General features: G+C 44.3%; 1 protein-coding gene across 2 annotated transcripts in view; it reads left to right on the forward strand.

The window, feature by feature from the left end:
• The window catches only part of XPO4 (exportin 4), a 147576-nt gene that overhangs the window by 112674 nt on the left and 8939 nt on the right, over window positions 1-25963 (forward strand). Inside the window, exons 15-22 of one of the 2 annotated variants that reach the window (XM_065415784.1) lie at window positions 3277-3446; window positions 6708-6882; window positions 9020-9313; window positions 10604-10784; window positions 11709-11827; window positions 12860-12990; window positions 13846-13963; window positions 22201-22293. In XM_065415784.1, coding sequence (XP_065271856.1) covers window positions 3277-3446; window positions 6708-6882; window positions 9020-9313; window positions 10604-10784; window positions 11709-11827; window positions 12860-12990; window positions 13846-13963; window positions 22201-22293 — 1281 coding nt within the window. The remainder of the gene's footprint in view (window positions 1-3276; window positions 3447-6707; window positions 6883-9019; window positions 9314-10603; window positions 10785-11708; window positions 11828-12859; window positions 12991-13845; window positions 13964-22200; window positions 22294-25963) is intronic. The other variant, XM_065415791.1, reaches the window with a different exon arrangement.

A 25963-nucleotide genomic window follows, 5' to 3' on the forward strand; every position in this document is an offset into this window, starting at 1 on the left:
TCACCGAAGCTGTTTGTACCAATTGCAGACCAGTCCAAAGGCCAAGCTGTCTCCTCCCAATGACTCTTGAAATGGGTCTCTGGGTGCATCTAGACGTGCTACATACACTCCAACGTATAGCCACTGGATACAATTACAGCACACTCTATGCAAACACGGGTTACCACTTTGGCATACCTAGCAGCCGTTTCCTGGCAGGACATCTGTCAAGCAGCGACATGGCGATTCGGTCACATTTTTACCTCCTGCTATGCCAGTTGTCCCCAAACTGTGGGGCTCTCCCCCCTAGGTGGCTCAAAGGAACATTCACAGCAGGGCTTGGGCCAGCCCCCATGGGGGGCCGGGAGGGAGCACCACCCCATCCTGTTCCAGCCCCAGCTCTGCCCCAGTCCCAGCCGCAGCCCTGCACCCCATCCCACCCCCAGCCTTAGTCCGGGGCTCTGCTCCCAGCCCCAGCCGTGGCCCCCTTACCCTTTTCTGCGTCCCATAGCCCCACTCCCGGCCCCGCCTCCCATGGTGGAGGGCATGTATAGGGGTAAGAGGGGCGCGACCCTGAAAAGTTTGGGGACCACTGTGCTAGGCCATCGCTGAAGGAGCGGCTGCGAACATGCTGTTCTATAGACTGCATTTCCATCTCCATGCTGATTACTACTTGCTACTCACCCACAATTGGAATACATATAGGGACCATCACTGGAGGTTCTTTGAGATATGTGGTCCCTATTCCAATACCCACTCTCCATCCCCTTTGCTGTGGGCTGGCATACTCGGTGGTAAGAGGGTAATTGAAGAGGCGTTGCTGGGAGAACAAGGAGACACGATGCACATGCGGATCAACGGACACTGCTACGAAAACCTTCTAGCTCCAGAACCTGGCACGCATGCGCACCCATGATTGGAATACAGATAGGGACCACACATCTGGGAGAACCTGTAGTTATAGGTAAGTAACCTCCTCTTCTTCTTGGTTGGGAACCATTAGAACATGTTGATTTGCAACTAAATATAGCCTTTACTAAAAAAAAAAAAATGTTGTGAACCAGGAAGATATAATATATCTATACACATTTATTTAAGCAATTGTATAACTTAACTTACATTTACTCAGAATCTTAATTTTTACATTGTTTTTGATTATAAGAATGGTGAATGATGTATTTCTTTTTGACTAGATGGTTAATTTGTTTCTTGTGATTTCTGTCAAGCTGTACTTGGATGAAGAACAAAAACAGCATTTTAATTTTTTAAAATTAAATAAAATAACCTTAAATGTGCTAAGTACATAAGAAAAGTTATCAGAACATGTTTTGCATTTAAAACTGATTTATTAAACAAAGGAAATATTATCTGTAGTTTAGTTAATTGAATTGACTGCTTCTGGTCACTACATCCTTTGAGATTTTAGTAATTGTAGACCTCATCCTATCACACCTAGTTTTTATTCATAGGTTAGAAGAAGAAAACAAGCTTTCCTGTTTTTTCAGTCAGTTTCTTAACTTTCTGAACTAGTCATTGAACTGAACTAGTTGAATAAACTGAAATGAAGAAAGTATTCTCTCTGTATCCACAGAAGAGCTGGTTTAGCACTTCATCAGACTCTGATTCCAGGTGCTTAGCCAGTAACTTCCATCAGTTCAGTGGTTTCACTTTCTTTAAGACTTGGCAGCAAACATGTATTGCTTAATGTTATTTTTGTGTACAAGCTTAGCCCTTAACATAGTGTGTCAAATTCAAATTTAATTTGAATAAATCTATATTTAATTTAAATTACAAATACTGATTTTCTTCTTTTAAAAAAAAAACATTTGTATCCATCTTAATTTGTGTGTAATAATATTGGTCTCTGAAGGTGATGAGAAAATTCTTTTACTGAAAACTAGTGCTGAAACGTGAAAATAGATGGGAATTTGAAATTGAACATGCTCACAAGACCGAGGGGTCCAGAGCCCCTTTGCAAAATTATCAAATTCCTGAGATTCAATTTTCAGAAACTTAATTCTTGCAGAGAACAGGAAATTTGAATACTTGGAATTTCAAGGGTGTCAGACATTATTGCACCAGAACTTGAATATGGAATCAGAATCGTAGGACTGGAAGGGACCTCAAGAAGTCATATAGTCTAGTCCCCTGCACTCATAGCAGAATTAAGTATTATCTATTCTAGACTATCCCTGACAGGTGTTTGTCTAACCTACTCTTAAAAATCTACAACCATGGAGATTCCACAACCTCCGTGGGCAATTTATTCCAGACCGAATGCTTAACCACCCTGACAGGAAGTTTTTCCTAATGTCCAACCTAAACTGCCCTTGCTGCAATTTAAGCCCATTGCTTCTTGTCCTATCCTCAGAGGTGAAGGAGAACAATTTTTCTCCCTCCTCCTTGTAACAACCTTTTATATACTTGAATCCTCTTCTCTGCGCTCTTCCCCCCCCCCCCTATAAAAAGAAGCAAATGGAACAAATTCAGGGAGCAATTGCAGCTGCATTGCTGTAGCACGTCTTGTGAAGACATGCTATGCTGACAGAAGAGTGCTCTCCCATTGGCATAATTACTCCACCTCCGCGAGAGAGGTGGAAGCTATGTCGGCGGGAGAGCGTCTCCCGCCGACACAGCGCCAATATGGATAGCGCTTGGGTTGACGTAACTTACGTCATTCAGGGGTGTGTCTTTTTTACACCCCTGAGCAACATAAATTACATCGACCTAAGAGGTAGAATAGGCCAGCCCTCAGTATTAGAATCTTCAGTTCTGAAGAACTGCAGGAATTCCTTCATGGCCACCTTGAACTGTGCATGGGAAATGTTAAAGACACAAGGTAGGTGAGATAATATCTTTTATTGGACCAACTTCTATTGGTGAGAGAGACAAGCTTTTGAGCTTATACAGAGCTCTTCTTCAGGTAAGAAGAGTGAGCTCAAAAGCTTGTCTCTCACCAACAGAAGGTGGTCCCAACCTTGTCTCTAATTCATGGGACCAACACAGCTATAACAACACTGCATACATGGGAAATCTTTCTTTTAAAAGGTGGTGTTGAAGGTTAGATGGAAGGATACTTAAAATAAGGTTTTATAACAAAATTGATATTGTTTCCATTTTTTTGGCATAGAGTGAGAGGTAAGTTTGGTTTCCTACCTATTTTTTCTTATACTTTTTCCTTTTTGTCAACATAACTTTTGTATGTTAAGTAAGCAAGGATTGTGAAAGTCTGAAAATGAGTTACTATTTTGACTTTTTATAAAATGCACTCATTTAATTGTTTTCTTTTTCTTATAGATAAGTCTACCATTTAATACAGCATTTGGTGCAGACACAGAGGGTTCCCAGTGGATTGTGGGTTACCTCTTAGAAAAAGTAATCAGTAACCTGGCAGTATGGAGTTCTGAGCAGGACCTTGCAAATGACACTGTACAGTTGCTAGTAACATTAGTGGAAAGGAGAGAGAGGTAAAGTGAAGGCTTATGCAAGTCAAATTTTTCTTTTGCATCTTTTAAAATTATATTGGGCCAAAAATAAAGCGAATACAGTGTATATTACCTATTAGAGTATTTGTACTGTTCTAAATATTTTCCACAGCTAAGAGCACTTTCTGTTGAGAATTAAAGCATTCAAAATTGTTCAAACCCTAACATAAAATATAAGGTATTTTATTAAAAATATGTACATACTTGCACACAAACTATATAACTTGATGTTTTTCTCCTTTTATGAAATAATAACCATGTTCTGGACTACATAGACTCAAGACCTGATTCTTCACTCTTACACCAGTTTTATGCTTCTGTAACTCCAGTGGAGTGTCACCAAACATAAAACTTGTATAATGGAGAGGAGAATCAGCCCGTCAGTGCTTGTCAGCCCAGTTAAGTGAACCCTTCAAGTTTATATTGTACTGAAATGTGCTCTTCTTCCCCTATGCCTCTCAACCACCAGGTGGTTAGGAAGAATTAACTCTGCCTTTCCCCCCACCCTCCCAATCCCATAATGAGGATTTCTACATTGCTATTTACTTTTGAAGAATTAACTGTTTAGGGTTGAAAAATCAAATGCCAACATAGTTATGTTGTAAAAGAATATTAAAATGGTGTAATTTTAAACATCTAAAAGCATGTAGAATTTGGAGAAAGTGATAAATTTCAAAGGTTTGCTTGGAGCTAGAAGCTGTAAAGCAGGAAATTCTTGAAAGTTTTATCCTTTTGTAGACTGACACAAAATAGTTTTTTGTGTGTAATACATATGTACTGTGTTAAAAGAACACTATTACGGTTGCTAAGTCAAGCACGCACATTTAAAAATGCCAGAATTAAAGTTGCATGTGCAACTGTAATCCACCCCCTTTGTGCGTATGCATTATGGTGCATTATTTAATTACGTGATTTTTTTCACACAGAATCCTTGCCTCATTCAGTGCACAAAATGGACAGTGCTCACTTAACAAACTACTATTCAGTATTTTGTTTTCTGCTTGATGTTCGGTGTGTGGCCCTATCGCTTATTACTACACACTGTTCAAACTCTGCTCTGAAGACAGAAATTATTAACTTCCTCATTGGCTTTTCTGTGGTGCTCATCATTATAGTATGTGAAGTGCTTCACAAATATTAGTGAATTTATTTTCACAATACCTCTCTAAAATTAAGGGGTATTATTCCCATTTTATAGTTGGGGAACTGAGGCACAGGGAGAGTAAGGTTAAAAGTATATACTAAACTTTGGGTGCTAAATTTGAGGTTCTTCGGCCTTGATTTTTTAGAATACTCAGCATTACACAGCACTTCATAATTACGCTCAAAGCAGAGCTCCCATTGACTTCAGTTACAGTTGTGAGTGCTCAGCACTTCTGCAAATCAGACACCAGGGTTTCAAAGTCAGGCATGAGAAACACACAATGAGTGAGTGATTGTAAAAGGCTTGGTTGAAGTGACTTGCCTAGTATTACATAGGAACTCTGGCAAAGGAAGGAGTAGAATCCAGTTCTTTTACAGCAGCATTCATCTGCCTTAACCATGAGACCATCCTTTCTCAACGTAGGAAAAGCATTCAAGTGCCAAAGTCAGTTCTGAACTCCTTAGTGTTATCTGGGAGCTGACACTGTTCAGTGCTCTCTACAGGGTTCCCATAACCCTGCCTCTCTCATTTCTGCTCCCAAACCACAGTGGCGCTCCCTCAGAGGAAGCTTGATAATGGTGTGGGCTTTTTAGTTAAGGTTGGCAGGGGATTGAGTCCTGTCTTGGAGTCAGGTCTGGAATCCAGGATTAAAGCATGTGTTCTGAGCCTAGAGGGGAATTTTAAGGGGATTACAACCACCCTCCATTTCTTTGACTACATGGAACGGTGTCCCTGGGTTCCAAAGTTTGTTTTTTTCCCTGTGTAAAATGGAATCGCGGTATTGACAGTTGAGAACCATTGGATTATGACATAGGCACTACAGAGCCATGTTGGGGCCCTAGCTCCTGGAATCACATGATGAGGTCAGAATCTCCACTTTATTTTACCAAAAATAAATAAATAAACAAAATAAAAGTTTATAGCCCCCTCGTTTGTAAAGAAAATCTTGAAAACATTACCAGAGTGTAACTAACGCATTGCCTCACTGTATTTGTAGACAGCCACTCACAAGGGAAGGAGGTTTTCTGGCCCCACATGAGCTTAGGCAGGCATTTGTTCCCTACACAGGGGCCAAAAATTGATAGAACATAGTTACCTACACAGAGGGGCCTCTCTGCTTCTACCCCATCATAAGTTGGCTGAGGTGGTAACAGTGAGTCCTGTTCTGAGGTGGATGCAGACCGACCCCTCCCTGGTTTTGGAGAGGGCCCAGCTCACCTGAAGGCAGGGAGTGGTGACCCAGAAATGAGGAAGGCCCAAGTTTATGCAAAGAGGAGCAGGGCAACCAGCCTAGCAAAATTCACTCTTTGCTTTTATGTTGGTGGCCCATGCCACTGCTGGCCAAATCAGAGAGAGCGCCACAGTGCAGGAGGGACCCCATGTGAGGGGGTGGCAAGGGCCCTGGTTTGTCTTAATCTGGTCCCGCTAGAAATGCCTCCTTGAGCAAAGGCAATCTCTGTGTGATGGAGTCTAGTTGGGTTTAGACCCTTAAAGGGACTGGCCTACTCTTGTGACCAGAAGGGACAGAAATTTGTTGCCCAGACACGAGCTGAGGAGCTCTGGAGATACACAAGAGATGCCCTGTTTGTTGTTGTTTTGATGTGTACAGATTGACAAGCTGCAAGAAGGAACAGTGGCTAAAGACTTTGCTGGTTTGTGTTCTTTTGGTTAAACAGAACTCTGTGATAAAACAGATTTTCTTTTGCTTAATCTGAATCTCCTGTAAATTCTCTAAAACTTGAGTCTCTAGGCTCAGAGTTATAACAACAAAACTCAAAATAAACCGCTTGAGCTCAATACATGCAAGATGTCAAATAAAGGGTATTATGCGACTCTACAAAGTACTTTCCCATTTTTTTCACTCATAAATTAAATGATTTATAAATTAAATTTTACAGAAATCTAGAAATGAGGCATAAATAAGATGAATGTCACAAAGAATAGAGACTAGGTATAAATCCTAGTTTAAATGAATACTTTAAAACTTTAACAAAATTTCTAGTAAAAATACTTGGTAGAAGCAGTCAGATTGTATGTTTCTCTAAAGGATTTTCTATGAGTAAGCAATTTTTTTACTTTTATTTTTATTTTATTTTTAGGGCAAATTTAGTAATTCAGTGTGAGAATTGGTGGAATTTAGCTAAGCAGTTTGCGAGGCGAAGCCCACCTCTTCACTTTTTGTCCAGTTCTGTGCAGAGAACACTAATGAAAGCTCTAGTTTTAGGAGGTTTTGCTCATATGGACACAGATACAAAACAGCAATACTGGACAGAGGTAAGAAATTTTAAATTTCTGTCACCTTCATTTCAGCAAGCAATGAAACTGAATTCAACACTACTGTTGCACACGGAACGTCTTTAAAGGCTTTTTTAATATTAAAATTTCATTGTGATTATTATTTTACCTAGACATTTATAAGACACCAATTACAGGGTATGTAAGATACCAGTTATTTAAACATGACCAATTAATATTACATTGAGGGTCATTTTATAATCGTATTTCATAAATGTTGTTTTTAAAAAGTTCTGAAATGGTCAGATTAAAATGACTGATTATCAAAAAAGGAAAGAAGAGCGTTCCTTAAAACTGAAGTCTTGGAAGTCTCACTTCTTTCCCTGGTAACCTTTTAGTTTATATGATCCTTGTAAGATTCCATGTATTTTGTCAGGCTTAACAAAGTGCAACAATACAGTAGAACCTCAGAGTTACGAACACCTCGGGAATGGAGGTTGTTCATAACTCTGAAATGTTCGTAACTCTGAACAAAACATTATGGTTCTTTCAAAAGTTTACAACTGAGTATTTGACTTAATACAGCTTTGAAACTTTACTATGCAGAAGAAAAATGCGGCTTTCCCTTTATTTATTTTTTTTAGTAGTTTACGTTTAACACTGTACTGTAGTGTACTGTGTGTGTGTGTGTGTGGTGCTGCTGCTGCTGCCTGGTTTTGTACTTTTGTTTCCAAATGAGGTGTGTGGTTGACTGGTCAGTTCGTAACGCTAGTGTTCATAACTCTGAGGTTCTACTGTAAAATAATAAAATGAATATGGAGAGAAAATAATGAAGCATCTTGGCCCTAGAGGTAACTGAAACATGAGCAATAAGCACCATAGGTTTATAAAGAATAAATCTTGTGAAAAACTTGATTGCTTGTTTGATAAATTACAAAATTAATAACTGAAAGGGAACATGATAGAGGAACTGGTTATATATTGGGGTTTTGTAAAGCGTATGACTGTCTGGAAAAACTAAACTCTCAAAAATTAGATCAAATTAGCTTAGCTATCAACAGTATCATGCAGATTGAACATAGGTTGGAAGACTAAAAAATGTTTCTCTAAACAAAAGGTCAGTGTTGTAATGATTATTGTACTGGCTCTGGTATTTACATGGCAAGGATTTGTAAACTTGTTAACTTCCTAAATAAATAGTTTTTAAAAATAATAATGACAGATGGCAGTATGTTATGTGGTACCACAAAGATAATTATTAAGACTGATCTTATTTAACAGTTTTATTAATTAGCTAGAATAGAAAAGAAACTTTCAGATGATACAAAATTTGGAGGAGATTCATATACCAGAGAGGACAGAAAAAGGCACAGTAGAGAGGAATTTAAACACCATAAGTGGGCAGAAAATAAGTTGGCAAGAGATAATGCTGAAACAGACCCCTAACGGAGATGGTGCATGGCAAGATTAAGTTAAAATTCACTTAATGGGCCTGATTAATCACTGTGTTACCCCAATTTTATGCCAGTTTTAATTCCATTGAAATCAATGGAATTGCACCAGTGTAAAACTGGAATAACAATGGTGAATTATCCCAGTGCTTTGTAGGTGGGGAGAGTGGGAAGGGTTGTGTGCCATAAAGACTTGACTTTTTAATGAATTGATAGGAAACTGTGAGTACTACCAGGGCCGGCTCTGGCTTTTTGGCCGCCCCAAGCAAAAAAAAAAAAAAAAAAAAAACCCTGCGGCGTGGCCGGAGCACAGGTGCAGGGGGACCGGCTGGGGGGAGGGAGGGGGAGGGAGCGGGCGGGAGAGAGAGAGAAGGGGGCGGCCAGGGCTACAGCAGGGGCGCTGCCATGCGGCCCCTCCTGCTGCGCTGCCGCCTGCTGCGAGGGCTCCGCTCCAGTCGGCGGGGAGGGAAGGAAGAGGACTGCCCTGCAGGGCACTCTGGTTCTCCACGCCGCCGCCCCCTACAGGGCGGCCGGAGCAGAACAACAACAACAACAAAAAAAGCGGCCGTGCCGCCCTAGGATTGGGCAGAATGCCGCCTCGAACAATCTGCCGCCCCAAGCACCAGCTTGCTCAGCTGGTGCCTGGAGCCGGCCCTGAGTACTACATGTATTAAACTGGAAGAATACATTTATCAGAAATGGCTGTCTAATGTTTGATTCTGTAGGTTCTTCAGCCACTTCAGCAGCGATTCTTGAATGTGATAAATCAAGAAAACTTTCAACAGATCTGTCAAGAGGAGGAGGTGAAACAAGAAATCACTGCCACACTAGAAGCACTTTGTGGCATTGCTGAGGCTACCCAGATAGATAATGTAGCAATACTCTTTAACTTTCTGATGGACTTCCTTACCAATTGCATTGGATTAATGGAGGTGTACAAAAACACACCAGAGACTGTTAACCTCATAATAGAAGTTTTTGTTGAAGTTGCACATAAACAAATATGCTATCTCGGAGAGGTAAATGCGACCAAAAAGAGAGAGAGAGAGAGTGTGTGTGTGTGTGTGTGTGTGTGTGTGCATGCACGCACATGCAAAATAAGATCCTAGTCTCTAAATCAAGTAAACCACAATGATTTTAAATGCTGAATAGGAAGAAATATTGTAGAGCTGAGCCCTCTTAAATGTATGCCTGTTAAAGGAGTGAACGTATTTAAAACGTAGACATCAAAAGTTTCATTGATCTTTTAAAATCATGCATCTGCTAACTTATTTTTTATATAATCCATTAAAGAGCATAATTCACTGAAACAGATATGTTATTAAAAGGAAATAGACCTCTTTAAAGGAAAACAGATTTGATAAAACAAGCAAATCCATTTACAGGTTTCTGCTATAGTAAAACCCAAGCACACTGACTGGAGACTGGAAAAAGAGAGAGCATCCCACAGTTCTGCCTCTTATATCATTCAGAAAACTTTTGGATGTACTAAATAATCTTTCCTTGTCTATAAGTGAGAGTGCATATATTGTCTCTGAAAAGGTAACCCAAAAGTACAGCTAGATTATGCATACATTAACAAATTTACCTATAATTCATCATTAGTCCAGCTCAGGGTGTTTTTACCATGTTTAACTTTCTCTGAAGGTTTGTCTAGGGCAACTTGCCACTGGTGTAACTTCTGGTGCAAACTCTTAATGTAGAGACACCGCATTGGTGCTAAACAGGGCTTTCACTGGTGTGATTTACCTTAGTAAGTTACCAGTGCAGTGTACCTACGTTAGGACTTTGCACTGGTGTAGTTATACCTATGCAAATTTCCCTAATCCAGACAAACCCTAGCTACCACCATTGGATCTGCCATAATGGTGGATTAAAGCTACAAAATGTGCTAGTGTGAACAAGACCCTAGAGATTCTGAATCTGCAATTCTGAACAATTTCATGAGTTTGGCAAGAAATGTCAGCCTGTCCAAAACCATTTTATATATAGACTCCTGATTTAAAATTTTCTTTTTAAGTTTGGGGTAACCTACCAAAAGTATGGTTATATTACTAAAGTATTGTAGTCACTGGTACATGAGTAAATGGGCTAGCTAGTTACGTTATGTAAGGAATATCTATTTCCTTAACACTTTTATGTGTAGCTATTACATTAAATAGTAACAGATCATAGAAAAGAAATCAAAATCACTGGTGTATTGTCAGCCAAGCAGCATCAAAAGCAGCACTAAAAAGTCAATATTAAATATGCTAGTGTATATATAGTATGTAACTTATTTAACTTCCCGATTTGTTTCTTTGTTGCAGTCCAAAGCCATGAATTTGTATGAGGCCTGCCTGACTCTACTTCAAGTATATTCCAAGAATAATTTAGGTCGGCAGCGAATAGATGTTACAGCAGAAGAGGACCAATACCAGGATCTTCTTCTTATTATGGAGCTTCTTACTAACCTTCTGTCAAAAGAATTTATAGATTTCAGTGATACAGGTATAAAGGAATTGGAGATGAAAAGCTTCAAGTATTGGTGAACTACTCTGGGTGGTTTTGAGCAAAAATGATGGGCTGCAAAATAAGCTAATTTTCTTTTGAGGCATTATCTTACATTGATTTTTTTTTAAAAAAACTAGCAAAAATATTGTGGAGAGAGAGAGAACTAATTATCCAAGTAATATAAGAGTGGAGATTAGAGAGTCTAGTTTCCACATTCTGAGATAGCATTTAATATTCAGACTCTGGTAGCTGAGGGAAGAATGCATATAATTCATGGGCCATTGTTCTTGTTGCATTGTTTGTATACTGAACAACTTGAAATCTGAACCCTAAGCTACTAATCTGGAAATAAAGCAATGGTAGTTATCAAAAACAAGGTCAATTTAAATCAGAATTAGGATATAGTTTAAAACAGAGACATTTCAGCATGTGATAGAAGAGCTTGATTCTGAAATGTCTCTGTTTTAAACTATACCCTGATTCTGCAGCACTTCAGGGGGATGTGTAGATGCTCAGCAATTCGCACAGCAGGCGCTGTGGTATGTAGTTATGGTTTAGTTAAGTTTTCTCTTGTATATCCCAGTCTTTTTTTTTCTTCATGATCTCTGCTATTTAAAATTGAATCAGTTGAAAACCTGATATGCCAGATATAATTTAACTATATTGAACAGTTTTTTAGATAAGCTAAAAAATGTAAACCCAATGTTCAAGCTTTACCAAGTCCTAGAAAGTTCTGTGCAGAAGGCACAGAACAAAAGGAAATTGTATCTATCTATCCAGGTACTTATATTAATTATTATTATATATTTATTATTAATTTATAAATCTGGCCTCTTGCATAAAAATGAGACACTTGAGTATGTCTGATCTCTCCTTTTACATTTAGTATGTTAACAGTAAAGGTTTATATGTTTTCTATAGATGAAGTATTTAGAGGACATGAGCCAGGACAAGCTGCAAATAGATCGGTGTCAGCAGCAGATGTAGTCTTATATGGGGTTAATCTAGTTCTGCCATTAATGTCACAGGATCTGCTGAAAGTAAGTATATTTTAACATATATGTACGGTATATACGTGCGCGCACATAATAAATGTGGAAACTTCTTATAAAGATATATAAGCTTTTAGATGGTTTCTAAACTTTGAAGTTGTTAGAGCGGTTTATGTAGCCTGGCAGCTAAATACAATGCATTTTCTAGGGTTTATTTTACTGTATATGCAAGGAATTTTTCTCTGGCCCCTGAGAGCCTAAGAAGAGAGTTATATATGGAGGACCTAGACAAAGTTTGTCCTTTTTTAAAAAGTCAGTCCTGCCACAAGTCTTCTTATTTTGAATTGAGTTGAGATTTTATCATAGAATTCAAAAAAGGATTAGACATTTATATGGAGAATGAGAATATTTACTGTAACATTAGATAGGATAAAAAAGGATCTAAATCTTCATGCTGCATGGCATAAATCAACAACTAATTGATGGGGGATAGGAAGAAACTTGCTCTATAGGCAGGTTATTCCATAATTGCCTACTGTGTGGTTTCATGCACTTTCTTGGGCAATGCATTATGATCTAAAAAGTGTCTGCATTGCTGTTCATTCACTTGTCAGCTTTCTCTCCCGTCGTGGGTCCCTTCTCCTGTGGCTTTTCTTTTGTCATTTGCCTCGTGAAAGTTTGATTTTTTTTTACTTTGCTCTTATCCATATTTGACAATTATTAAAACTATTCACATTTTGAAAAACACATAATATTATATATTTTGCATTTGTGATTGATCGTTACTTTTATATTTCTTTACTAGGATAATGCTGATTTTTTCGGGGGGGGGGGCAGGGGGATGCTTTTTAAGGCTTTCATGTCATATGCATAGCTCTTGTATATGACCAGAAAAATCAAATGAATGGAATGGCAATATGCTGAGGACCGAACATTGAAGTTTGTATCTGCTAATAATTACCTTTCTTTTCAGCAGAGTGTATCAGTCTCAGTCCTGTCTCTTTGTTCCACAGAAATTTAGGAGCAGTATTAAAACAGAACTGTTTGAATCTAAAATTCCCAATATATTTCTTTTGACAGTTTCCATCTCTGTGTAATCAGTACTACAAATTAATCACCTTCATCTGTGAGATATTTCCTGAGAAAATTCCTCAGCTTCCAGAAGACCTTTTTAAGAGCCTAATGTACTCATTGGAGTTAGGGATGTCATCGTATCCTTTACAATGAATGGGTGTCCAACTTAAAAGTGTGTGTGTGTGTGTGTGTGTGTGTGTGTGTGTGTGTGTGTGTGTGTGTGTGTGTGTGTGTGTGTGTGTGTGTGAAGAAATTTAGAAATTTTAACTTTCTTTACTTTTTTCTATTTTTCCCTTCTGTTTAGCTCTGCTTATATAATAGTAGTGTTATAGTTGTTTTCCTCTCTCAATTTTGCCCTTGCATTCTGTTTTATTATTATTGGAGTTATTGGAATGTCAGCTGAGTTTCTAGCCTTAACTGAATTTAATTAGACCCATAACATTTCTTTAATGTAGCATTTAAGTGGTTTAATGTGTGTGTGTTCTTGCTGGCAACTTCTATTGCCTCCTCCCTACTATTTCATCTCACAGAGAATCTGATTTCATAAGCCTTCAGGTGGTATCCCAAAGCTATTCCTGAATTAGTTTCTCAGCTGGTAATGCAAAATACTACTGCTGTACTACTGGGCTGGCTCCAGAGTATTTCCTGTCATATTGCCAGTGGGCTCTCCCTTTATAATAGGGAGTACCATTTTCACTAACCTACAGCAGGTGTCAAAAACAGATGAGAAGCTTGGCCATAAGGGACTGTTTCTGAAAATGTCAGGTCACAGATGACAGAATTATTTTACAGTGTAAAAGCCAATAAAAGAGGACAACAAAGATGCAATAGATTCCTATCTTTTTGTTAAAGCACTCTAGTAAAAATAAATAGTCCTGGGACATGTACTCATTAAAACATTTTCTAATGATGCTGTTTAGAAATTTACCACAACTTAAAAAGAAAATCTGACTTATTCTTTGATGCTTTTTCTTTGACACTTCGATTATCAGGATGAGTTCTGAGGTTTGCCAACTCTGTCTGGAAGCTTTAACACCATTAGCAGAACAGTGTGCAAAAGCACAGGAAACAGACTCATCACTATTTCTAGCAACAAGGCACTTTCTTAAGGTAAAATGTCTATTTGCAAATTACGCTGCCATATTTTGTTATTTGTATTACAGTGGTTTCTAGAGGCCCCAACTGAGATCAAGGCCCCATTAGACTAAGCACTGTACGAACACAATATAAGAGACGGTCCTTGCCCTAAAGAATTTAGTCTATTAAGACAAGACCGACAAAAGGTATAAGGGGAAATAGAGGCACAGAGAAGAGAAACAACTTGCCCAAAGTCATGCCAAATCAGTGGCAGACCTGGGACTTTTCAGTCAGTAGCTCATGTTTTTGTGTTATGTGCCTGGGCTTCAAAATGAAACTTAAAGGACTTTAGTAAGAATCACTGTGAAGTCTGAGTAGATGACACAAAGAACTAAAACAGAATGGGCAAGGTTGCTTGTAAGCTGAAGGATGGAGTGGACAAGAAGCAACAGGAATAGGTAGGGAAAATGGAATAGATGATTACTAAAACAAGAAAAGAAGAGGATGCTGCTCTGGTTGGTCTTCTATTTAAAGAAAATTACATAGGTTCTCAATCCAGTGTCATGTTAAGTGTCTACTGTTCTGGACTATCTGCTCCATCTTGTTTAGCTGGGTCTTAGTGTAAATTGGGAGCAGCCAATTGCCTCTAGCCATGAGCTGGCTGGTAGGAAAATCTGTGTGCTTAACCCCGGGTTAAATGTTTAATGAAAAATCTCTTACCTTACTCTTTCAGCACAGACTAAGTCTTGCTTGGGATCTTAATTTTCTCATAGCAGGCTCATTGACATCAGTCCGGCTGAGAGAGTGAACAACGAGCCTTAAATAAAGTTTGATAGAGCTGGACGTACTTGTTTTTTCAATCCCTTCTCTAAATTTCTACCTTAAATTCTCTGACTTCCACCCCCTTCAGTCATTCCCTCACCCACTTAGTTTTCATTGAACCTTAGGATTCTTCTTCGAGTGCTTGCTCATATCGATTCCAATTAGGTGTGTGCGCGCCGCGTGCACGATCGTCGGAGAATTTTTACCCTAGCAACACCCGGTGGGTCGGCTGTGGAGCCCCCTGGAGTGGCGCCTTCATGGCGCTGGATATATACCCCAGCCGACCCAGCGCCCCCTCAGTTCCTTCTTACCGCCCCTGACGGTCGTTGGAACTGTGGAGCGCGGCATAGCTGTTCTCCACTCTCCCTAGCTTATCCTGTTTTCGCTGTAGATAGTTGTAGTTATAGTTGTTGTATAGAGTTAGATAGTTATTCATTTTAGTTTTTAATAGTTATAAATAGTTAGCGGGGGTTAAGGGGGTTGTTCTCCCCCCTTTTCCCCCCGGCGCATAGCCGGGCTCATGCCCAAGGCTCCTGGCTTTAAGCCGTGCGCGTCCTGCGCTAAGCCTATGCCGACGAGTGACCCGCACAACTCCTGTTTGAAGTGCCTCGGAGAATCCCATCAGGCAGATAAGTGCCATATCTGTAAGGCCTTCAAGCCAAGAACTAGAAAGGAGCGGGACTTTAGACTTCGGCAGCTCCTAATGGAGGCGGCACTTAGCCCGGATCCTCCCTCGGCGCGCCCAGCCCCGGCGCCAAGCGCCTCGGTGCGCAGCGCCCCGGCGGCCCCCACGGGTACTGCACCGCGCGCTGATTCGGACAAGTCCTCGCGGCACCGGCCGCCTTCGGCACCGCACCCTCAAGGGACTCGGCACGGGTCCATATCTCCGGGCCACAAGAAAGCCCGCAAGGCGCAGGAGACTGCTGTCCCTAAGACGCCGGCTCCCCCGGTGCCGGGGGTAGAGCCGCGTCCACCTTTAGAGCGCCAGAAACAAGTGCCTGCTACACCGTCGACTCCGGCACCGAGGCCGTTGAGTCCGGTGCGGACTGGATCTCCACCTCGGTCGGCGCTTGAGCCTTGTCTCCTGTCCACTCCAGAGACCTTCGCGACGGCGAGAGACCTTATTGCTCTCACGGAGCCGGCGCCGTCCCAACCACTGGCACCGTCGGCTCCTCGCGCGGTGCAATCCAGGGGCAAGCCTGCCCTGATACGCCCGCCGTCTCAGGACGTGGACTCACGGCACCGCTCCAGGTCTCGGAGCAGGTCCCGACGCCGCTCGCAGTCCCGGCGCCGACTATCCCCTCGGCACCGGTCGTACTCGCGGCCAAGATCCTCTTCACGGCACCGGTCTACGTCTCGGCACCGTCACGATCATCGGTACCGATCGGACTCAAGACGTAGTTCTCGGCACCAGTACGAGCGTCGTTCGACTTCGAGGGGCCGCTCCCGGTACCACCTCTCGTCGCAGTCGTCGTCCCGCTCAAGGTCCGGATCTCGGCACCGGCGGGGCTACCAGCACCGTTCCCGATCCCGGTACCGCTCACCGGCACCACGCAGGGACCGATCCCCCTACGACCGGCACCGATCGGCACCGCACCATCCGGAGTCGGTTTCGACGCGCTCGGCACCGCCTTGGCCCTCGAGATCGCCATCTCGTTCCTCGGAGCGGGCCTCCAGATCGGCGTACCCTCCTCAGGGGCAGGCGGCTACGTCTGACTTGGGCCCTTGGCAGGACGCGGTCGAGGACCCTGTGCAGGGACCTGCGCACTGGTCCTTTTGGACTCCGTGGGCCTACCATCAGGCTCAGGGGGCTCCACCACCATCAGCCTCTCGCTTGGCACGTTCCGAGCCCAGGGCCCCGGAGGCCACCATCTCCCGCCCTCCCCCAGGAGGCATGGAGGCCCCTGTGCCCACACCAACTGAGGCCCTGGACCCAGAGGCAGGCGATGCTCCGCTTCAGGGACCCCCGGAGCAGGACCCGGCATTAGACCCCTTGCCACCGGAGGCATCCTCCTCATCTTCCCCAGATGAGGGGGTGGCAGGCACAACCGCCACGGGTCCGCCCCCTATAGATCTTCGGGCCCACCAGGACCTATTGCGCCGGCTGGCGCGTAATATGGATCTCCGGGCAGAGGAGATCGTAGAGGTACAGGACCCGGTGGTGAGCATCCTCTCCGCTGATGCCCCATCTAGAGTGGCACTACCTCTCATACGGACAATTGAGGCGAATGCCACTTCGATATGGCAAACCCCTGCCTCTATCCCGCCCACAGCCAGAGGCGTGGAAAGAAAGTACTTTGTCCCTTCAAAGGACTACGAGTACCTCTATACCCACCCCCAACCGTGCTCACTAGTGGTGTCCTCTGTGAACGCACGGGAACGCCACGGCCAGCAGGCTGCAGCGCCCAAATCGAAGGACGCTAAGCGCTTCGATTTGTTTGGGCGCAAGGTGTATTCGGCGGGAGGGCTACAACTTAGAGCGGCCAACCAGCAGGCGCTCTTGAGCCGCTATAACTTTAATTCCTGGAACTCTATGGGGAAATTTAAAGAACTGGTTCCCCAAGACTCCAGGGAAGAGTTTGGGGCCTTAGTAGAGGAAGGTAAGAAGGTGGCACGTACCTCCTTACAGGCCTCTTTAGACATTGCGGACTCAGCCGCTAGAACACTGGCCTCAGGTATAGCCATGCGGCGAATCTCCTGGCTCCAGGTCTCAGGCTTGCCGCCTGAACTTCAGCAGACGCTGCAGGACTTACCCTTTGAGGGCCAGGGCCTGTTCTCCGAGAAGACGGACTCTCGGCTGCAGAGCCTTAAGGACTCAAGGACAATCATGCGCTCCCTGGGGATGCATGTCCCAGGGCCTCAGCGCAGACCCTTTAGGCCCCAGCCTCAAAGGTTCTACCCTCCCCCGCCTCGTCCGAGACAGGACTTTGCCAGAAGGCGGGGTCGAGGTGGCAGGCGAAGGTCGACCGGCCCTCAACCGGCCCAAAACCAAGGGCCGCCTAGGCCACCTTCAGGCCCTAGGCAGAACTTTTGAAGGTGCGGTCGAGGACGGCACCTCAACCAATATCCAGGATCCAACTCCCTCCTTTCGGGATCGCCTCTCCCATTTCCACCGTGCTTGGTCCCTTATAACCTCGGACCGCTGGGTCCTTCGCACGGTGGAGAGGGGATACGTTCTCCAATTTTCCTCGTTCCCCCCCTCCCATTCCCCCTCCCCGTCCCTCTTCAGGGACCCTTCTCACGAGCAACTCCTTACACAGGAGGTTTTTGGACTCCTCTCTATGGGGGCCATAGAGGAGGTTCCGCTAGAGTTAAGGGGCAGGGGGTTTTATTCCCGCTACTTCCTGATCCCCAAGTCAAAAGGGGGTCTGCGACCCATCTTAGACTTGCGCGGACTCAACAAATTCATAGTAAAGTTGAAGTTCCGCATGGTATCATTGGGGACCATTATCCCTTCCCTGGATCCTGGAGATTGGTTCGCCGCCCTCGACATGAAGGACGCATATTTCCACATAGCGATCTATCCACCTCACAGGCGCTTCCTGCGATTTGTAGTAAACAAGGTGCACTACCAATTTGCAGTCCTTCCCTTCGGCTTGTCCTCGGCTCCCAGGGTGTTCACAAAGTGTGTGGCGGTCGTCGCGGCATACCTCCGTCGACAAGGGATACAGGTGTTCCCGTATTTAGACGACTGGCTGGTACGCGGCCGCACCAGAGACCAAGTTCAAGGTCATGTTCACATAGTGATACAAACTTTCCACGAGCTGGGCATCCTGCTCAACAGAAAGAAGTCCACTCTAGTGCCAACCCAGAGGATAGAATTTATCGGAGCAATCCTAGACTCCACATGTGCCCGAGCTATTCTACCAGACAACCGCTTTCATACCATCACAAGCGTCGTTCAAGGACTCAGGGCATTTCCGATTACCACGATAAGGACATGCCTCGCCCTGTTGAGTCACATGGCCTCGTGCACTTACGTAACCAGGCATGCCAGACTTCGGCTTCGCCCACTACAGGCTTGGGTATCATCGGTGTACCGTCCTCACCGAGACAACCTGAACATGGTGGTCACGGTTCCGGGTTCGGTCTTGACCTCCCTCACCTGGTGGTTGGATCGCACGACAGTCTGTGCAGGAGTGCCGTTTCACGCCCCACAACCCTCCCTCCACCTGGTCACGGACGCTTCATCTCTAGGATGGGGCGCTCACCTCGGGGAACACCATACCCAGGGCCTGTGGACCGCGTCCCAACTAGCCCTGCACATCAACGTCCGAGAGCTGATGGCAGTGCGCCTAGCCTGCCAGGCATTCCGCAACCTCCTACAGGGCCGGTGCGTGTTGGTTCTCACCGACAACACCACGGCCATGTTTTACATCAACAAGCAAGGCGGAGCCCACTCATCGCTCCTATGCCAAGAGGCCATTCGCCTGTGGGACTTCTGCATCGCCCACTCGATACACCCCACGGCATCGTTCCTCCCTGGAGTCCAGAATACGCTGGCGGACCGTCTCAGCAGGTCCTTCCAGACGCACGAGTGGTCAATTTGCCCCGACATCATCTATTCCATCTTCCAGAGGTGGGGATTTCCCCAGGTCGACCTGTTTGCGTCTCGAGCCAACAGGAAGTGCCAGACATTCTGCTCCCTGCAAGGGTGAGCTCGAGGCTCTCTGTCGGACGCCTTCCTTCTATCGTGGAAGGATCGCCTGTTCTACGCCTTTCCTCCATTTCCACTGGTCCACAGGGTATTACTCAAGTTACGCAGAGACCAGGCACGGGTGATTCTAGTCGCTCCAGCTTGGCCAAGGCAGCACTGGTACACCACACTGTTGGAGCTCTCGGTTCAAGCACCGATCACACTTCCCCTGTGCCCCGACCTCATCTCTCAGGACCACGGCCGACTGTGTCACCCCGACCTGCAATCGCTCCACCTCACAGCGTGGATGCTCCATGGCAGAATCGAACAGAGCAGCAATGCTCCCAGCCAGTCCAACAGATTCTGCTGGGAAGTAGAAAGCCCTCTACACGGACCACTTACTTAGCCAAGTGGAAACGGTTCTCCTGTTGGTGTGAGCAACGAGCTACGTCCCCCTTGCAGGCGCCTATTCCTCTCATACTTGAATATCTCCTATCCCTAAAACAGCAGGGCTTGGCGATATCTTCAATCAGAGTTCACCTCGCCGCTATTTCGGCGTTCCACCCAGGAGAGCTCGCTTCCTCGGTCTTCTCTAACCCGATGGTCGTTAGATTCCTCAAGGGTTTGGACCGGCTGTACCCACAGCAACGCCAGCCCGTTCCGACGTGGGACCTCAACCTGGTCCTTTCCAAGCTCACAGGGCCTCCGTTTGAACCATTGGCTACCTGTTCACTCCTGTACCTATCCTGGAAGACAGCCTTCCTTGTAGCCATCACCTCAGCATGGCGCGTTTCTGAACTCAGAGCGCTTACGTCCGAGCCCCCATACACGGTGTTTCATAAGGACAAGGTGCAGCTTCGCCCCCACCCTGCCTTTCTTCCCAAGGTGGTCTCACCTTTCCACGTGAACCAGGATATATTTCTCCCGGTCTTCCATCCTAAGCCGCACGCTACTCGCCAAGACCAGCGTTTGCATTCTTTGGACGTACACAGGGCCCTGGCTTTCTATATTGACCGTACAAAGCCGTTTAGAAAGACCACACAACTCTTCGTTGCAGTCGCCGACCGGATGAAAGGCTCACCGATCTCCTCACAGTGCCTGTCCTCTTGGATCACGTCCTGTATTCGTGCTTGCTACGACCTGGCCGGGGTCCCGACGCCACGCCTCACCGCTCACTCCACGAGGGCCCAGGCCTCCTCGACTGCCTTCCTGGCTCAAGTCCCGATCCAGGACATTTGTAGAGCTGCAGTTTGGTCGTCAGTCCACACATTCGCCGCTCACTATGCGCTGGTGCAGCAATCCAGAGACGATGCTGCATTCGGGTCAGCAGTTTTGCACACAGCAATCTCTCACTCCGACCCCACCACCTAGGTAAGGCTTGGGAGTCACTTAATTGGAATCGATATGAGCAAGCACTCGAAGAAGAAAAGACGGTTACTCACCGTTGTAACTGTTGTTCTTCGAGATGTGTTGCTCATATCCATTCCAAACCCGCCCCCCTTCCCCACTGTCGGAGTAGCCGGCAAGAAGGAACTGAGGGGGCGCTGGGTCGGCTGGGGTATATATCCAGCGCCATGAAGGCGCCACTCCAGGGGGCTCCACAGCCGACCCACCGGGTGTTGCTAGGGTAAAAATTCTCCGACGATCGTGCACGCGGCGCGCACACACCTAATTGGAATGGATATGAGCAACACATCTCGAAGAACAACAGTTACAACGGTGAGTAACCGTCTTTTCTCCAGTCACAACATCTTTCACAGACCTGATGAATGGGTTCCCCATTTTATTCTGGAAGAGCAAAACCTTTCATTTATTCTTCTCCTTGTTTGTAGAATCATAAAAATGTAGGTCTAGAAGGGACCTTGTGAGGTCATCTAGTCCAGTTTGGTGTGCTGAGCTAGGACCAAATATACCTAGGCCATTCCTGGCATGTGTTTGTCTAACCTTTTCTTAAAAACCTCCAATGATGGGGATTCCACAACCCTCCCTTTGAATCCTGTTTCATGCTTAACTATTCTTATACTTAGGTTTTCCTAATATCTAACCTAAAACTCCCTTGCTGCACAGTAAGCCCATTGCTACTTGTCCTACCATCAGGAGACACGAAGAACAATTGATCACTGTCCCCTTTATAACAGCCCATATATATTTTAAAACTGTTATTGGGTCCCCCCTCAGTCATTTTAAACATACCCAGTTTTTGAATCTTTCCTCTCTTGTGTCATAAAATTAACATATAAATAAAAGATCATTTATGACTGTTACAAATTAAGAGAATATTAAGAGTGTTTAATTTTTGTGAAGACAAGGACATGGTTATCCTACAGTTTGCACCTTTTACAGTGTTTGTTGGTATGTCAGTGTACCTCTTAATAGACAGTTAATTCACAACAGAATCTATACTCCTCTTTCTATTTGTTCAAGAAAATGTAGTGTTTCTCCCCTTTTCTAATAATCAAATCTTCTCCTCAGAAAATCCCCATTGTAAGCTAATGTAACAAAAAACATTTCCAAAGACAAACTTAGTAAATATGCCCTTTTCACTGTAAAGAAGTCACATTTAAATAACACAGTAATAGTCCTCCGATGTCTTCTAGCTCTAAAAGCATAAACTATAAATATTTCCAGAAATCCTTATTCAATAACTCATATTCTCCCCAGATCCATAAAGGACTTAGACTTGTTTCAGGAAGCGGTCTTCAATAGGTCTGCTCCTTTTAGCTTCCTAAACAAGATTTCCCCTTCTACTTTGTTACATAGTGGCAGCCTAACAGTCTGCATTTTAGATAATTAATTTGTTTTATCACTTCAGATGGTCTTTGATATGCTGGTACTACAAAAGCACAATACAGAGATGACAACTGCAGCAGGTGAAGCATTCTACACATTAGTGTGTTTGCATCAGGTATGGTGTTATTTTCCCATTTTTAAACAATGTTCAAAAGCTATTTTGCATGCAGAATTATGCTAAGGTTACTGGTATACCTAGTTGAAATGAAATAGTTATAGGACAGTATTTGGCAGCAATTAATTATTTTTCCTGTGCAAGTAAGACATAGGAAGAAACTTAAATAATATCAGAAGAGGTGGGATTTTCAGTTTATATGCCTTTCCCTCGGTACGTGGCTTCATTGTAGTCAATCTTTACTTGTTCCCTATTGATTTTTCATTAGCATTTTGACAGATCTATATTATTCCATGAATGTTCACCATGTCATCCAGCATCTTTGTAGAACCAAAATGTAATCAAATTTGCTGATCAGATTTTTGCCAATACACGTTGTAGAGCTGTGAAGCAAATTTAACTCCAGAGGGACTTCTGTCCTGGCTTCCATAGTTGGAATGGTTGTTAAAATTAAATAAGGGTCTGATTAATTTTATTTCTAGATATGTATTAACTTAATGGTTCTAGGAATACAATAACACATGTGCCTAGAGTGGTTCTGTGGAAAATTTCTTATCTTCCACACTACAAATTTGTCCCATATTAACTTTTTTAAGTCACTATACAAAGACTTGTATTACTTAGGTTTTATGGCTCCCCCTGTGCTCACATTGACATAAATCCAGTTTTCTTGAAACACCTTTCTATGGAAAAAAACGTTCTGCCGTTCTCATGTTGTCTGTTTAGCCTGTTACTCCTTTCTTCTGCTCCCACCTTCCTTAAGGTCAGAAGTCTAGGTTTTTCTCTCATGAGTATCCAGCAGTTCTTGTCTCTTCAAACAGTTGCTAAATCAGTTTTGGAATCTTACAGCTGGGGTCAAATTGAGAGGGCGGGAAAAAAAGGTGATGGTTCTTCGAGTGGTTGCAGACGTAGTCCACTCAAGTGTGTTTACACTTAGCACACTAGGAGCCGGAGACTTTTCCCCTTGCAGCAGTACCCACTGGGGCAGTGTGCACATCCTGCACCTCCTTGTGGCCCCTCCTGAGGCTACATAAGGATGGCGGTGCACCAGTCCCTACCCTATTCCTTCTTACCACCAGTGGCTTAAGTCTGAGCTCCCTCTGCAGTTCTCTCCTCACAATTTATTTCCTGTGTCACAGCTACTTACTGAGAGTTGGTAGTGTAAATAGTTAGTAGCAGTTAGTACCAGTCGTGTAGTGTAGTGTAACATTAGTTTAGTTAGTTGTAGTAGGTTATGCAGCATTCTCCAAGTTTTAAGCACCAGGCATCATGTGGGGCCTCTGTTCCTTATAGTGACCTGCACACATGCTGCTTACTGTGTCTTGGTGAGGAACACATTATGGTAAGGAGCAGTATCTAATGTTCATTGAAAAAGTTAACACTGATTTCCAGAGACCTTCAGTTAAAACAGCACCTGATGGAACAGGCTACAAAGCCTGTCTTGGCACCAGGGTATTCGTTGGATCGTTCGGCCAGCCATTCTCTGACACCGTCTACTTCTATGGTAGTTCCAGTGGACCCCTGGACTCTGATTCTACCCCAAGAATCATAGAATCATAGACTATCAGGGTTGGAAGGGACCTCAGGAGGTCATCTAGTCCAACCCCCTGCTCAAAGCAGGACCAATTCCCAACTAAATCATCCCAGCCAGGGCTTTGTCAAGCCGGGCCTTAAAAACCTCCAAGGAAGGAGATTCCACCACCTCCCTAGGTAACCCATTCCAGTGCTTCACCACCCTCCTAGTGAAATAGTGTTTCCTAATATCCAACCTAGACCTCCCCCACTGCAACTTGAGACCATTGCTCCTTGTTCTGTCATCTGCCACCACTGAGAACAGCCGAGCTCCATCCTCTTTGGAACCCCCCCTTCAGGTAGTTGAAAGCAGCTATCAAATCCCCCCTCATTCTTCTCTTCTGGAGACTAAACAATCCCAGTTCCCTCAGCCTCTCCTCATAAGTCATGCGCTCCAGACCCCTAATCATTTTTGTTGCCCTCCGCTGGACTCTTTCCAATTTTTTCACATCCTTCTTGTAGTGTGGGGCCCAAAACTGGACACAGTACTCCAGATGAGGACTCACCAATGTCGAATAAAGGGGAACGATCACGTTCCTCAATCTGCTGGCAATGCCCCTACTTATACAGCCCAAAATGCCGTTAGCCTTCTTGGCAACAAGAGCACACTGTTGACTCATATCCAGCTTCTCGTCCACTGTGACCCCTAGGTCCTTTTCTGCAGAACTGCTACCTAGCCATTCGGTCCCTAGTCTGTAGCAGTGCATAGGATTCTTCCGTCCTAAGTGCAGGACTCTGCACTTGTCCTTGTTGAACCTCATCAGGTTTTTTTTGGCCCAATCCTCTAATTTGTCTAGGTCCCTCTATATCCGATCCCTACCCTCCAGTGTATCTACCACGCCTCCCGGTTTAGTGTCATCTGCAAACTTGCTGAGAGTGCAGTCCACACCATCCTCCAGATCATTAATAAAGATATTAAACAAAACCGGCCCCAGGACCGACCCTTGGGGCACTCCGCTTGAAACCAGCTGCCAACTAGACATGGAGCCATTGATCACTACCTGTTGAGCCCGACGATCTAGCCAGCTTTCTATCCACCTTACAGTCCATTCATCCAGCCCATACTTCTTTAACTTGGCGGCAAGAATACTGTGGGAGACCGTATCAAAAGCTTTGCTAAAGTCAAGGAATAACACATCCACTGCTTTCCCCTCATCCACAGAGCCAGTTATCTCATCATAGAAGGCAATTAGGTTAGTCAGGCACGACTTCCCCTTGGTGAATCCATGCTGACTGTTCCTGATCACTTTCCTCTCCTCTAAGTGTTTCATAATTGATTCCTTGAGGACCTGCTCCATGATTTTTCCAGGGACTGAGGTGAGGCTGACTGGCCTGTAGTTCCCTGGATCCTCCTCCTTCCCTTTTTTAAAGATGGGCACTACATTAGCCTTTTTCCAGTCATCCGGGACCTCCCCCGATCGCCATGAGTTTTCAAAAATAATGGCCAATGGCTCTGCAATCTCATCCGCCAACTCCTTTAGCACCCTCGGATGCAGCGCATCCGGCCCCATGGACTTGTGCATGTCCAGTTTTTCTAAATAGTCCCGAACCACTTCTTTCTCCACAGAGGGCTGGTCACCTTCTCCCCATACTGTGCTGCCCAGTGCAGCAGTCTGGGAGCTGACCTTGTTCGTGAAGACAGAGGCAAAAAAATCATTGAGTACGTTAGCTTTTTCCACATCCTTGGTCACTAGGTTGCATCCCTCATTCAGTAAGAGGCCCACACTTTCCTTGACTTTCTTCTTGTTGCTAACATACCTGAAGAAACCCTTCTTGTTACTCTTAACATCTCTTGCTAGCTGCAACTCCAAGTGTGATTTGGCCTTCCTGATTTCACTCCTGCATGCCTGAGCAATATTTTTATACTCCTCCCTGGTCATTTGTCCAATCTTCCACTTCTTGTAAGCTTCTTTTTTGCGTTTAAGATCAGCAAGGATTTCACTGTTTAGCCAAGCTGGTCGCCTGCCATATTTACTATTCTTTCTACACATCAGGATGGTTTGTTCCTGCAACCGCAATAAGGATTCTTTAAAATACAGCCAGCTCTCCTGGACCCCTTTGCCCTTCATGTTATTCTCCCAGGGGATCCTGCCCATCT

The sequence above is a fragment of the Emys orbicularis genome, chromosome 1 (assembly GCF_028017835.1).
Source record: "Emys orbicularis isolate rEmyOrb1 chromosome 1, rEmyOrb1.hap1, whole genome shotgun sequence".
In the NCBI taxonomy this organism is placed as follows: domain Eukaryota; kingdom Metazoa; phylum Chordata; order Testudines; family Emydidae; genus Emys; species Emys orbicularis.